The sequence below is a fragment of the Micropterus salmoides genome, unplaced genomic scaffold (genome assembly GCF_014851395.1).
Source record: "Micropterus salmoides isolate LMB-PRFRI ecotype aquatic unplaced genomic scaffold, ASM1485139v1 Ms_hic_scaffold_9, whole genome shotgun sequence".
Classification (NCBI taxonomy): Eukaryota; Metazoa; Chordata; class Actinopteri; order Centrarchiformes; family Centrarchidae; genus Micropterus; species Micropterus salmoides.
Genome location: NW_024044681.1, coordinates 31,588,494 through 31,603,418, shown reverse-complemented (window position 1 = coordinate 31,603,418; position 14,925 = coordinate 31,588,494). Strand labels below are relative to the sequence as shown.

The 14,925-nt window shown below is 39.2% G+C and overlaps 1 protein-coding gene across 3 annotated transcripts; it reads left to right on the top strand.

Moving 5' to 3' along the window:
• Positions 1-260: 260 nt before the first annotated feature.
• On the top strand, positions 261-11,381 carry LOC119896086 (P2X purinoceptor 1-like; the record flags this gene model as incomplete). Of its 3 annotated transcripts, XM_038709557.1 has the most annotated exon segments (11): positions 261-324; positions 3,281-3,368; positions 5,493-5,573; positions 6,321-6,462; positions 6,626-6,771; positions 7,525-7,615; positions 9,982-10,047; positions 10,140-10,235; positions 10,579-10,668; positions 10,803-10,847; positions 10,944-11,381. In XM_038709557.1, coding segments are annotated over 11 exon segments (912 nt in total), but the record flags the coding sequence as incomplete, so codon positions are not given.
• Between the last annotated feature and the right edge of the window lie 3,544 nt (positions 11,382-14,925).

Genomic DNA, 14,925 nt, shown 5'->3' with positions numbered 1-14,925 from the left:
CACTTCCATAAATAGTAAAACAAAACGGAAACTGTGTCTCATTCAAGACTGTTTCTGTAATTGGGTAATTGTGTAGATGTCGAAAATCAGAAAATGGCCTCAAGATGACAAAAACAGCCGTTTCTGTGTGTTCCAAAATATCACAATAAATGCAAAACTAGATTTTCATGTTGTTTTCACTTTTAAAATGTACTGGTTTGTGTACACTTACATTCCACAGTTGTATACACACACTGACCCAAATCTCTTGTTTATAACAGCTTGAAGGCAACTGCAGCTCAGATGGTGACTGTGAAGGAGGGAGTCTCAAACGTACGGGACATGGTAAATCCTGATGGCCTGACGTGTGTGACCTCAGCAGCTCACTGAGTAACCGTCGGTCTTTCTATGACCAAACTCAAATTCGTCCAAATCTTTGACTTAAAGTTCTTAAAGTCAGTGACCATGATGAGGGAGGTAGAGGATCATGTCAGGTTATGGAACAGTGTATTTGCAAATTGGGTTGTGGCTCTTGAGACCTGCTATAGGACTGGCTCAGATACCAGAAACTAAGATAGACCAGATCGGACTCATCAGTCACTGCTAAGGTGAACATATAGACACTTGTCCAGCACTGACAAAACACCCCACACTAAAATCAACAACCAATGTCTTAGCACCAAACACAGCGTTGTTGATCATTGAGGCGTGCAAGTAAAACCCTGCCTTACAAAGCATAAGCACCAGTGTTGGGAGTAACACGTTACAAAAGTAATGCAGTTACAGTAAGGTATTGCTTTTAGCAATAACACATTAATATAACACATTACTGATAACATTTTGGTAATATCAGAGGTGCGGATTCGAGTTAGATGACTTGGACTTGAGTCGGACTCCAGTCACAAAAACGATGACTTTAGACTCGACTTGACAAAATCAAAGAACACTGGCAACTCGACTTTGACTTTAACGGCAATGATTTAAAACTTCTCTTGGACTTGAGCCTTTTGACTTGAGCTGACTTGACACCCTCCCTCCCTAAATATGAATTATGATGATATAGAAAAAAAACTGCGCAGTTCATCAACATGCAAATAATTAAATTTAATCTCAATGACTTTTTGGCTTCCACTGATAATAAAAACAAGTTCATTAAGATAAAACGATAATTGCACTGCAAGCCGTTTCACGACACTCGTTTTGTCTTTTAAATCCTGCGCACCCCTATACTTTTCAGCTGTGGCTCTTATCCTTCCTAAAGCCCAAACTCCCTCTCAGCAGGCTGTGATGTTTAATTCTGCTTGAGCCAACATAACTGGCTTGTAACTGCTATAACTTCCTTTTCAACATTAAGAGCTTAAACCTATGGCATTTTTAACTGCCGTATAGGCTAAAGGATAAGCAGGTATCCGTAAATGGATGGGTGGATATTATCTTTATACTAAACCAGGTGTGTTCAGTGTTGCTTTACCAGGTCGGTGCTTGTAAAATACCCACTGTGTTTGTGTCTTCTAACGTCAAACTGATTTATAGTTTTCTCACCATTGGTTTAAGTCACTGCATCCTGACAAAACACCACGGTTGTATTAATGTTAATAATATTGGATTACTATTTCTTATTTCATGGACTATTTGGGATTTTGGGGTGATTTTTTAAAAATTCCATCAATTAATAATGTTTCCTAAGTCAATGAGTAATCCTGTTGAATACTGATCTCAATATTGACCAAAGTAATTGTGATAATGAATTTTGCCTATTCGAGCCCTACATGAACATTTAATTTTAATTCATGAAATTATATGACTTTTGCTGTGTGAAACTACACCTCTGCCTTTTCTCTGCACAAGTTAACCCTTCATTCAATACAGTTTTTTTCATTTTTAACTCTTGTTAAAAACTAATGGTTTTAAATTTGCTGAAGAGTGCATTATGAGTTGTTTAGGACTCCAAACTCAAAGTTTATTACTGCTAAAGTGTTAAGGTACCCTCAGGGACGGTCTACAAAAAACAACTTCCCAAAAACGAGGAAGCGCCCAGTCCGGATACTGTTGGGACAACACGTCAGCAAACTGCAAACTAGAAGGGCAGCTCACAGGAAAACAAATGCCACAAATGAGAAAATAACATAAAATATAATAATGAATACCACCCTCCACTCCACTGAGGGAGTGAACCCCACCATGAGGTTCAGACTTGTCACTTGCTACACTGCAGTTTCACCCAGCTCTCCATGCTGTCTGCGCTCCACACTCTCCACACCCAGTCTGCCTGCTCTCTGCTCCTTATACCGGCTCCTGCGCTCCCGCTGATTGCAAACTGGGGACAGGTGTGCACCCTAGCCTCCTGGCTGCAACATCAGGCAGGGGGGCAGCCCCTGGGCAGACACACACGGCCTAAGGGCCGTAACAGCGTCCATTAAATTGCATTGAAAGTAACTCAAAAATAACGTAAATGTAGTGTAAAGCATTACAACTCACATTACTAATATAAGTAACATAATATGTAGTAATATAAACAACAGTAATATAACAGTAACTAGTAATCTATAATGTATTACATTTTGCAAGTAACTTGCCCAACACTGATAAGCACAGGCACAAACGTTACAATAACAATTTCTAATTCTGATTTCTGATAACTCACATGACCAAATCATGAAGCCACAGAGACATTAAAAACAAATACCATTCAGACTAGGGTCCAACCATATACAGTACTATTAGCGAGGTCAAAGAGCAGTTACATAAATATATTGTCCTCCATCTTTATGGTTAAATTCTGAGCCTTTGAAGTCCTTTGTGTCAACTTCAATGAGACCAATGTTAGCCAAAGCTTTAGATCTGTCTGTTTCAGACCAGTCAAATTCACCTTGAGGTGCCAGTATCTCTTTTGAGGCGGCATGCTGTTTCTAGGCTTGCTGACAAGTCAACATGGAGGGGGTCCTTTAGCTAAACAGGCTGGTGGGCTCCAGTGAAAGGTCAGAGCCTAAAGCTGGGTAACCAAACATGAACTCATCCAGCACATGATGAGAGTCACTGATAACAACAAAGCTAATCACTTGGACTGAAATTATATGTTAGGATCAGGGCCAGATAAGGAAACAGCTATTTCAGAGTGTGCTTTGCTTCACTTTAATATCTCGCTTGCTGCCATTGATGCTAATTTAAGATAAGATTATGAAAGCCTACGTCTTTCTTTTTCTGCTGCTCGAAACACATGTTGTAAGTCTGCCTAATGCTTGCTCCAGTGTTATTGAAGTTTTATTTCTAACAATGAACTCCAATATGTTTTTATTTGAAGGACAAATGACTGGAGTCTGTGTGAATGCCACTAAGACCTGTGAAGTGTTGACTTGGTGTCCTGTGGAGAATGATCGCAACATCCCAGAGTATGTGAAAACACAACAGTTATTTATCCTGCAAACTGTTGCTGATGCAATGCATCTGATGATTGAATTTGTAATGATTCTTTGCAGAGAGAAATATACATGACATTCCATCAAACTAATTTTGACAGCTACTTCCGGTCCCGCCCCAACCGTAAATATATGTATGTAACTGATAAGAGGGACGCGTACATCCTTCCGTTGTGTGTTTTTGAGTGATAATTGGAGGAGGTTTTTCATTGATTTAAAGACTTTATTAAGTAATAAAACATAAACTTGAATGAATTAACTAGTAGGTGTTTATGGCAATAAATTTATCATTAAAAAAGTATAGCAGTGAGTTATAAGTAAAGGAGGAATCTCCGGGGCCAGCAAAGGATCAGTAGGAGGTTTCTTCATTGATTTGGAATCAAGTCAGTCTTTATTATTAAACAAGTAAAGAATAAATTTAAATAATTACAGTAAAGCAGTAAAATGGTATAACGGTGAGTTAAAATTAAACAGCATTTTAAATTACCTTCAACAGCATGCGGCAAAATAAGAGTGAGTTCCAAAATTAAACTTTGTAAAATCTTTGCTAGTGCTTTGTCTTACAAACTTGCCATCATTAAAGAACTAAAGAATAAATTGAATTAATTACGGTAAAGCAGTAAAATGGTATAAAGGTGAGTTAAAATTAAACAGCATTTTAAATTACCTTCAACAGCATGCAGCAAAATAAGAGTGAGTTCCAAAATTAAACTTTGTAAAATCTTTGCTGGTGCTTTGTCTTACAAACCTGCCATCATTAAAGAACTAAAGAATAAATTGAAATAATTACAGTAAACTTACAGTATACTTCATCCTCTTATTTTGTATGTGACAGCATGTGGGAGATAACTGGTGAGGGGTTGGGGACCGTTACTTCTGGTACAACCAGATTAAAATATAAAGTCTGTAGTTCCAAACTCTTGTCTCCGGCTGATAAAAATAGGTTCCTGTTTCGAAAACGAACTCTGTCTGATAAACCCAGACCGTTTTTAACAACCGGGGTCTGGGGTTATAGATAACCATAGTTAATAACTGGTCTACAAGATTACCTGAAGATGCTAATGACAGTTAAACACACAACTTCATGTGGCTAATTGAGAAAAAGGAGGGAGGGGAGGGATGCAAGGAGGTGCGGGGGGTGGAGCACATTCCTCAATTCACCCTGCACAGCCTGTGCTACACCAGAAAGAGAGAGGACAGAGAAGAAGAGACACAGACTCTAGAAGGATTAAAGTTTTAAGACTCACAAGTTTAAGACTAGGCTACAGCTTTTCACAAGAGTGATAATGATGGCAAGTTTGTAAGACAAAGCTTTAGCAAAGATTTTATAAAGTTTAATTTTGGAACTCACTCTTATTTTGCTGCATGCTGTTGAAGGTAATTTAAAATGCTGTTTAATTTTAACTCACCGTTATACCATTTTACTGCTTTACCGTAATTAATTCAGTTTATTCTTTAGTTCTTTAATGATGGCAGGTTTGTAAGACAAAGCACTAGCAAAGATTTTACAAAGTTTAATTTTGGAACTCACTCTTATTTTGCCGCATGCTGTTGAAGGTAATTTAAAATGCTGTTTAATTTTAACTCACCGTTATACCATTTTACTGCTTTACTGTAATTATTTCAATTTATTCTTTACTTGTTTAATAATAAAGACTGACTTGATTCCAAATCAATGAAGAAACCTCCTACTGATCCTTTGCTGGCCCCGGAGATTCCTCCTTTACTTATAACTCACTGCTATACTTTTTTAAATGATATATTTATTGCCATAAACACCTACTAGTTAATTCATTCAAGTTCATGTTTTATTACTTAATAAAGTCTTTAAATCAATGAAAAACCTCCTCCAATTAACAGTCAAAAACACACAACGGAAGGATGTACGCGTCCCTCTTATCAGATACATACACATATCCGGTATGGGGGCGGGACCGGAAGTAGCTGTCAAAATTAGTTTGATGGAATGTCATGTATATTTCTCTCTCTTTGCCTTTTACTGGATTACCTAATTGTACACGAGAATATTTGGGATGATTTATGCTTGTCAGCATACTGGATTTGATTCTCTTCTGTCTTCTGTTTATTTCCATCTAGTCCTCCTCTGTTGATGTCTGCAGAGAACTACACACTGTTCATCAAAAATTCTGTAACTTTCCCCTTATTTGGCGTCACAAGGTGATTCATATCAAATTAAATTTAGCTCAGCAGAAGCTAAACATTTCCAAATAAAGACATAAGCTAGATTTTGGCAGATGTTATTAAAACTTTAACCTAATATGAACAATAAATAAAAACTCTTCTTAAAAGGGCAAAGGTCAGTTCATTTGTCATAGTTTGCGTATGTATATTAGCTTGTGTGGCCCTGGAGAAGCTATCTAAAGTTGATGATATCATCAGGGTTATCCTGAGTTTGACTTGAAACTTTATATATTTGACAGAACACCTGTGTTCAGAACTGGGGACATGGAGTTTTAACGATGAGGGCATTTACATTTATAAGATCTAATGAAAGATGTTTACTGAACTGCATTATGGGACTTATGAGTACCTGCCTGTCTGGAGCTTGAGTCATTTTAGGAGCTAGTTTTTACAGCACTGATTTTGACTTTTCTTTTTTTAAATTTGTCTCCCCCATGTCCCCAAAGTTTATGAAAGTGCAACACTAAATCACTTTAAGTTTGAAAGTTGTGACATACTGGGACTTTAAACTGATGCTGTTAGTGAAACACATCAAATGCTTAAAAACAATACATCTCTTGTTACATTGTTGGGCAGTGTAGTATTAATTGCTTCAAGATTAAAAAGATCACAAGAAAACATGCAGACGGTCTTGTTCTGTTTTTTTCCCCTGGACAAAATTCAACACACAAAAATGAATCTATTTAGAGTTTTGTGTTTTATAATGACCAAATGTGTTTTCAGGAGTAACCTGGTGGAGGGCATTAATTACGCATACATCAAAACCTGCCTTTATCATCCAACGGATTCTCCACTGTGCCCCATATTTAAACTGGGAGACATTGTTAAACTGTCTGGCTTCAATTTCAAAAAGATAGCCAAAGAGGTAAGTTAGCTCCGTGAGATCTTTACTCAACACTTTATAGGATTTTTCAGGTAGAGACAGATTTCCATTGCATCTAATCACAGCTGCACATGTACTGTCTTTTGGTTTTTTTCATGTTGTAATTGAGACTTGTATCGAGTACTATGTGCTTGTGTCATGACAGGGAGGAGCCATTGGTATTGTGGTCGACTGGACATGTAACCTAGATGTAGCTGTAAAACACTGTAAACCGAAGTACGAATTCCACGGTCTGTATGGAAACGCAGATGAGACAGACAAAGCCAGAGCTTCAATGGGCTACAATTTCAGGTGGGTAAATATACTTCACTGAATAGCCATAAACTCGAACACAAATTGTTTTTTCCCCCTGCAGAAATACCTAATGGTCCTATCGCTGCTGCAAAAAGCACTAGTTTGAAATTTTGGAGTTAGTTGAGAAGATTGATACCACTCTCATGCTTGTGTCTTAGCTTAGCATAAAGACCGGAAACAAGGGGGAACAGCTAGTCTGGTTCTGTTTTATAATGCCCCATAAAACCACAAACTGTTGTTGTTACACTACGATTTTAACAAACTATCCATAATGTGCTTATTTAGTGAGCATTAGAGGTGCTGATGAGGCAGACTTAATTACCTTAGGACAGAGATAGGTTAGCTGTTTGTTCAGCTTCTATTTTTTTGCTATGCTAAGGTAAGCTAACTTTCTCTTACTTGCAGCTTCAAATTGGACTGACATATGAGTGTTTTAACTCTCTTCGTCTAACACTGAGTAAGATAGTTAACACTTGCTATTGCATATTCTGCTCTCTCTGTTGTGCTAAGTAGCTTTCAGGGTACTGACTATTACTGCATGGGAAGTCTTTCATGCCATGTATTTGTGTAGACTAATTAATTCCTTTCTACCAGGTTAAATGCTGAAGATTTAAAAGCCCTTGTGTTTTACAAAAGTTTATTTCGCGGGGGAAGTTTGTTGTTCAGGCTCCTTTGTAAATACATTAATTCAACGCTTTGGTAAATCAATTCTACTTAACATGTTGTAATGATTCCCATGGCTGTTTGTAGGTATGCAAAGCATTATATGGAGGACAAAGTTCAGAAGAGAACCCTTCTCAAAGTGTTTGGGATCAGGATAGATATAATTGTCCAGTCACTGGTAAGTAATATACAATTGCAGAAAAAAGCATGCGAACCCTTTAGAATTACCTGGATTTCTGCATAATTTGCATTGGTCATTAAATGTGATGTGATCTTCATCTAAGTCACAACAATAGACAAACACAGTCTGTTTAAAATAATACCACACAAAACTATATGTGTTTATGTTTTTATTGAACACACAGTGTAAGCATTCCCAGTGCAGTGTGGAAAAAGTATGTGAACTCCTAGGCTAATGACTTCTGACCTCTAAGCTATTTGTCCAAACAATGAGACGAGATTGGAGTTGTTGGTTAGAGCTGCCCTGCCCTATAAAAACACCCACACCAATTTTAATTTTGCTATTCTCATGAAGTGATGTGAACCATGCCTCAAACAAAACTGCTCTTACAAGACCTAAGATTAAGAGTTGTTGACTTGCATGAAGCTAGGTGTTACCAAATATCTCTAAAAGCCTTGCTGTTCATCAGCCCACGCTAAGACAAACTGTCTATAAATGGAGAAAGTTCAGCACTATTGCTACTCTCCCTAGGAGTGGCTGTCCTGCAAAGATGACTGCACAAGCACAGCGCAGAATGCTCAATGAGGTTAAGAAGAATCCTAGAGTGGCAGCTGAAGACTTACAGAAATCTCTAGGACACACTTACATCTCTGTTGATGACTCTACGATACATCAAACACTACCACAGCACTACTGGCAAAATATTCTGTGGAGAGATAAAACCAAAGTTTAGTTATTTTGAAGGAACACACAACCCTAAGTGTGGAGTAAAAAGGGCACAGCACACCAACATCAAAAACTCATCCCAACAGTGAAGTATGGTGGAGGGGGAAATATGGTTTGGGGCTGTTTAGCTGCCTCAGGCAAGGGCACTGTATAGGGGGAAAAGTAAGGACAATTCCAAGGGCCCCTGACTGACAGGGGCCCCAAAAAATATGTAAAAACTAATCTAAAATAATATTATATTAAACATTACATAAACTATCATCATTGAGTAGATATATGTTTCAAATATGATAATACAATTAATGATCTCTTTGTTTTTACTTGTTTTTGGCAGTAAAAGTTAACATCCATATTGACCGACCACCCCCCTGTATCTGCATGAAATGGTTTGGTCCTGCCTTAGTGCACTCTTCAGTGACTGTGTTTAGTTAGAGTCAGTAGATGCGCCAAAAATACAGTGAATACAATGTTGCCTAGTAAACCAAAATCTGGTTTTCAAAAAAGGAAAGAGAGGAAAGAGAGAGAGGAAAGACAAAGGAAAGGTGTCAATCTTTAACCCTGTTTTTCACCAAGAAAGGTGGGCAGCCTTTAGTCTATGAGGGTATTAACCTGTTGGCTTAATGTCCACAGTGAAATAAGCTAGCTAGCTACAGACTAGGGTTAGCCCACATTTCATCAACATTTAATCAGTGCAGGGAAACATTTAGCAAGATATTCATATTAAATCATTGTCCCTGCTCCTTTTAGCAGACTTAACAACAGATGAGTCAGCAGCACCCCAGTCTCCCCATAACTGTAGCCCTCCCTGTTCCAGTGAAAAAGGTGAACAACATTGTGTTCATGACATGCCAGGGAGTCTGGAGATGTCTCTGTCTCTCTTACTCTTTTTACCGTTTGGAGATGTGGTGACAACAGCTGCAAGGACTGGCCCCAATTTGAGTTTTTTTGTCATGTGGCCCAAAATTCCTGGCGGCGCCCCTGGCCTCAGGGCCTGGAAGGGTTGCTATCATTGACGGAAAAATTAATTCCAAAGTTTATTTCAAAGAGATTTTGCAGGAGAATGTAAGGCCATCTGTCTGCCAATTGAAGCTCAACAGAAGATGGGTGATGTAACAGGACAACGACCCAAAGCACAAAAGTATATGAACAACAGAATGGTGGCCTAGTGAGAGTCTTGACCTTAACCAGATTCAGAATCTGTGGCATTACCTCAAGAGAATAATTCACACCAGATATCCCAAGAATATTGCTGAACTGAAAAAGTTTTGTAAATAGGAATGGTCCAAAATTCCTCTTGACCGTTGTACAGTTTTGATCTGCAACTACAGGAAACGTTTGGTTGAGGTTATTACTGCGAAAGGTGGGTCAACCACTTATTAAATCCAAGGGTTCACATACTGTGAATGTTTACTTGGTGTGTTCAATAAAACATGAAAACATATAATTGTTTGTATTATATTAGTTTAAGCAGACTGTGATTGTCTATTTTTGTGACTCGGGTGAAGATGAGATCACATTTTACGACCAATTTATGTAGAAATCCAGCTGCTGTATTTGAATATTTTTATTTATATAAATTTCTGACTTGAGAAATAGTCAAAGGGAATTTTCAATCATCGGCATGCTGTCCTTTACAGGCAAGAAAATTTGATATCATCCCAACCCTGACAGCTATAGGCTCTGGGGTGGGCATTTTTGGAGTGGTATGTTATAGCCTGACTTAAACATGCAATAATTGTTTATTGTCTGTGGAATACTTTGTATACAAACTAATATATTTATGATTCTTTTTCAGGCAACTGTAGTATGTGACTTGGTGTTGCTCTATTTGCTACCAAAAAGAGAATTTTACAAGAACATGAAATTCAAATACACAGACACACAAACACAGGTAAGCTCTATGATGCATATGCAGTGATACTCTACTGTAAAGTCTGTTGTAATGTTAGATCATTGAACACCAGATGGCAGCAGAGAGACATTTAACAGTAACGGTGCACGCGGACAGAAAACAGACATCAACGGTATTTAGTGTGTAATTCTTGTGATTGAATGCCTCATTCATCAAAACTAGAAGCCCCACTAGCACACAGGAGCAGTGACTTTCAGATTAATGCTCTGTTTATTCCCATAATATCCATTGGCAGTGCAGAACATCTGGTACAGTACAGCCTTTTATCTGATAGATAATTTCCCTCTCTAACTGAAGCAAGCAGAACATTTTGTATTTACAGCATGACAGCAAGTTGCTTGGTTTAGACACAAGCGTCTATTACACCCTTGAAGCAAATGCAAGACAAGTCCAAGGCACTGACCAGTCCAAAGTGAGTGTGTGTGAAGTCTAGACAGTAGATAATAGATTTATTTTATGTATTGTGTCATGTGATAATGAGGAGAATCCTATTTGTCATTACCTGAGGTCTAAATGGCTCCTATGGATTTAACTTTCATCCAACAGGACCCTGATTCAGAGGCAGGTAGCATAGAGACTGCAATGACAAAAGTAAGGGATTCATATGTTTCTTTGAATAAAAAAGCTTGTTTGCTTTGCATTTTGTGGTGGCTAATGTCATCTTTATCTGCTATTTCTGTATGGAAGTGACCTGGGAGCAAACTTTGAAGCTGCTGCTTTGAAGGTGTGCTGCACTGAAACCCTGCAAAACAACCTGCACGACAACACACATACTCTAAATTGCCTGGAGTCAAAGGACTTCTCCACGTGTCTTCTCTCTTCAATCTTCAGCAACATCTTCTACCAGCATCTTCCCTCTCTTACAGCCACCCTGAGAGACTGTGACTCCTCCTGCCTATTGTATGCAGTCCTAGCGTGGCTCAGCTGTTTTGTTTGGGTGTAGCTTGATTTGCTTTTGTTGCCTTTGTCTCCGTATCCATACAGTTGAAACTCATTCATTACCTCTGTCACAGTGTTTGTCAAAACGTAACGTGTGGCTGTGCCACTGTCAGTGATTCATCCTGTGTGCACTGTGCACCTTGTGATCAACAATTCAATTCAATAAAAGATGTACAATAATATTAATACAGTTTTCTCTTGTCACAGTGCAAGTAGTCAGATAGGAATACAGGCATAATATCAAAATAATTCCTATTTCCTTTTTTATTGTCTTTGATTGTGTCTAAGTGTACAAAAAGCATGCAAAAAATAGCTCACATATTTAGGTACATATTTACATTGAGACAACTGCATTCCACAGGGATGTGCCATGCTTCTGTTTTTGTGTGAGCAGCTTGGCACAGGCGATTGAGTAAATTCAAAGAAATGCACAAGACACGAGACAGACATCCAGAAACACAGAGAGAGCAGGACAGTCACATAAGATACACAGCAGCTATACTTAATAGTCTGTACAAAGTCTCTCTCCCACAACCCTCTTGCTGGATATAATGATGACCTGAAAACCTGCCAATCACAGCGCAGTATAGAACTCACTCTAACTGAGGTCCGACACTTTTTTTGGCTGTGCTCCATTCACTCTAATGCAAAAGGAGTAATTTTCTAACTTTCTTCTGTCGTATTTTTCCAAGATATGGTCAAACGCTGTTCCTGGGGCACTTGTAGTTACAGCAGTCAGTTTGAGTCAGTTTGACAGCCTGAATACAACCTTCAAATGTATAATGCAATTGCAAAACTGTCTGCTTCTTTCTGAGATCAAGACGCTTTTTCCAACAAATTTGGCAATATTTCTCAGGGGAGTGCAGTAATAGACAGTGGCAGCGCAGACAGTTTGTCGGACTTACGCTTTCCTCGCGTGAGTACATTCACTGCAAGTGTTCACAAACTACGTGAGAAGGCGATTTTAACGCGATAAGGTACAATGATAGCTGGAATAAAGTTAAAGACATATGTTTTCTGAACTCACCAGGTAGTTCAACCTCCTCGCTTTCTTTTCTCCAAGTAATGTCCAGTTTTGTCAGTTTTTTACATAAATATGAAGTTGTAGCAGACCTAAAAAATTTTAGTTATGCATTTTAATAAATTTATGAGAATTGATACCCAATTATGAATTCATAATTGAAGATTCCTCGTTTCAGGGCACCACCGGAGTAGTTATAATCCTAGAGTCTCCGGACCTCTAGGTAGTTTTGAATAATTATACAATTATTACTAGTGATCAGTTAGTTAATAATCGCTCAATTATCTTAAATCAGTCAGTCAGTCTCATATCTAAAGGGTCAATTCTCTTGGCAGGAACTGGAAATAGGCAACACACACAGCTCTTGATTATATTGCAGTGAATTTATTCTCTAACTAAGGTGATAAAAAGATGGTTGGATACAGGGAACATAAACATTTGCTGAACAATGAGCCTGGAGGTTCGATTGTGGGAAGCATTTGACTCATACGGCATAGAAGAGCTAATGAAAGTAAACTAATGCTATAATTTAGGAGTTAAAATGGACATCTGATCACAGAACGTGTGTTAAGTCTTACTGCTTGTCGACAGCCTGCTTTTGGCCTGTTGCACGGGTCCCACGCTAGCTGCCCGATCCTGGCTTTTTGCTAGGGATTCTCCGGGGTTCTCCGTGTCTGATTGAAAACGCCTCCTCCGTCTGGCAATTCGGCTGTTTTCAGGTTTCCTTCGTTGTAGCTGGCAAGACCACGTGGCTTGGTCTGACATCGGTGAAGTTGGCTCGACGAAAAAGGCTTAAAATGGAACTTGGTCGTTCCTGAATTAGTCCAGTGTAACTTAACGGACTGATAACTTTAACAAACAAAAGAAATAAAGAAAATAAAACAAACTGAAGGCAGATCGATGTCGCGGCACTTCAGGTGTGTAGCTTCAGGCGAACAAAAGGCCGGTCTCGCTGGCCGAGTCTGGGCGTTGCCTGGCGAGGCACGCCACGCGCGTGCCGAAGCGTCCAGAGGGCCGAGCAGAGTGGAAGAGAGCCAACAGCGAAGAGAAGAGAGCGAAGCGAGGTCGCGTGTCGCTCTTTTGTTGTCTGGGGCGTGGTTCCCCAGGGGGCGTCTCAGGTTTCCCAAGGGACTGCCTTTCTAAACTTAATGTCTAAAAAGAAACGTACGTCTTATAATCAAATATTTTCCACAATCGTACCTCAACGGTCAACGGTTGTACTGTTCTAGGCATTTGGTAACAGGAAACAATTGTCACATTATTGGTCAGGATATTTATACATTTAACGGCATTTCCGACGAGGGCATGTAATACTTATTTCGTCCACTTGGGGGAGCTCAGGTTACATGAGGAAAGCTTGGATTAAATCAAAGATCGTCTCTCCTTAGGAACTGGGAATATTGTTGATTCATCCTTAAATTCAAGCTGGCGATTAAGAGTATAGTAAAACATTTCTTTGTCATCATTTCTAAAGGAATTTTGTAGGAAAGTATTATGAACAAGCATTGATTACATTAGATGAAGGAGTGTCTTACTGAAAATAAAACATTGCACAAGTAACTTTCTTTTCAGCACTAATATCAACAACGGATAGCAACAACAGTTAACATAACTACTCAAATAGAGGCAAACGTAATCAGGTAACTAAAGATTTAATTAAACTTAACTCCAACTTTGGAGACTGCAGTCCTTAGCCATTCAAAGTTCGGTGTCTGGAACATGTCACACTTGGGTGAGACAGGGGTTTTCCTTTTTGATGTGGTAATAAAACAAAGAATAAGGTCAGTTGCCTCGGAAACGTGTGTGGGGGGCCAGTTTTGATAGGCTGTTCAGGGAGATGCCAATGGCTGGTTCGTGTCCCTTTGTCAGTTTAACAGTCAGGCCCCGCGTTATCAGCTTCGGAATCAAAAAGGTGCCAGTTTTATGGTCGGGCTAGCACTCGTAGTCCGACAGAGCTAACGATGCTAACAACAACACTGGAACCAGATGTGCACGGTAGCTAGCTACTGAGAAGATAAATCAACATTGAAATCCCAAAAACTAAAGTAAACAGCTAATTTAATAAAAGCAGTTAACTCCGAGCTCCTCCCGCAAGTAAACGGCGTAGTTGTCAGAGCAGAATCCGACCGACTACGGGTGTTTATTTGTCCAATGGTTGCAGCGCTGCTCCCTGCTCCTCTCCCCCAAGTTTAGCAGCTCTCAGCCGGTTGAAAATATTCATCTCACGCAAATTCCTTTGCAACAGGAAACCGCGACTCTACGCGTCTCTTCATTGACCATGTATGTAAACTCACTGCCCCGAACTCTCGCTTTTGGTCTTAAAGCACCATTAGCAACAGTAACTAAGGGGGGCAGGGCTTAGCCAAGGGTCAATTAAGCAGATGTTTTGGAGACTACGTAAAGTCTGTGCAGCACTGCAGCCGAGTCATACAGGTGACCACTTAAATGGCCATTTAAATGTTCCTGCTGTAGTACCACCTATATACAAAATTCCATTAAATTTAGAAGGCTCCATCAGAGTTGATGCAACATGCGCAGATGTCATTGTAATGTACCAGCGGTCTATAGTGCATAAATACCCACCGCAATTAACCACATGAAGACTAGGGTGAGTTACCTTAGTGTGTGGTCAGGCAGATAGTGGGGATGCTCCTTGTTTGGCATCCAGTGTGTTAACTACTGTACTACTTTCTGTTGGTCCAGGTTGGT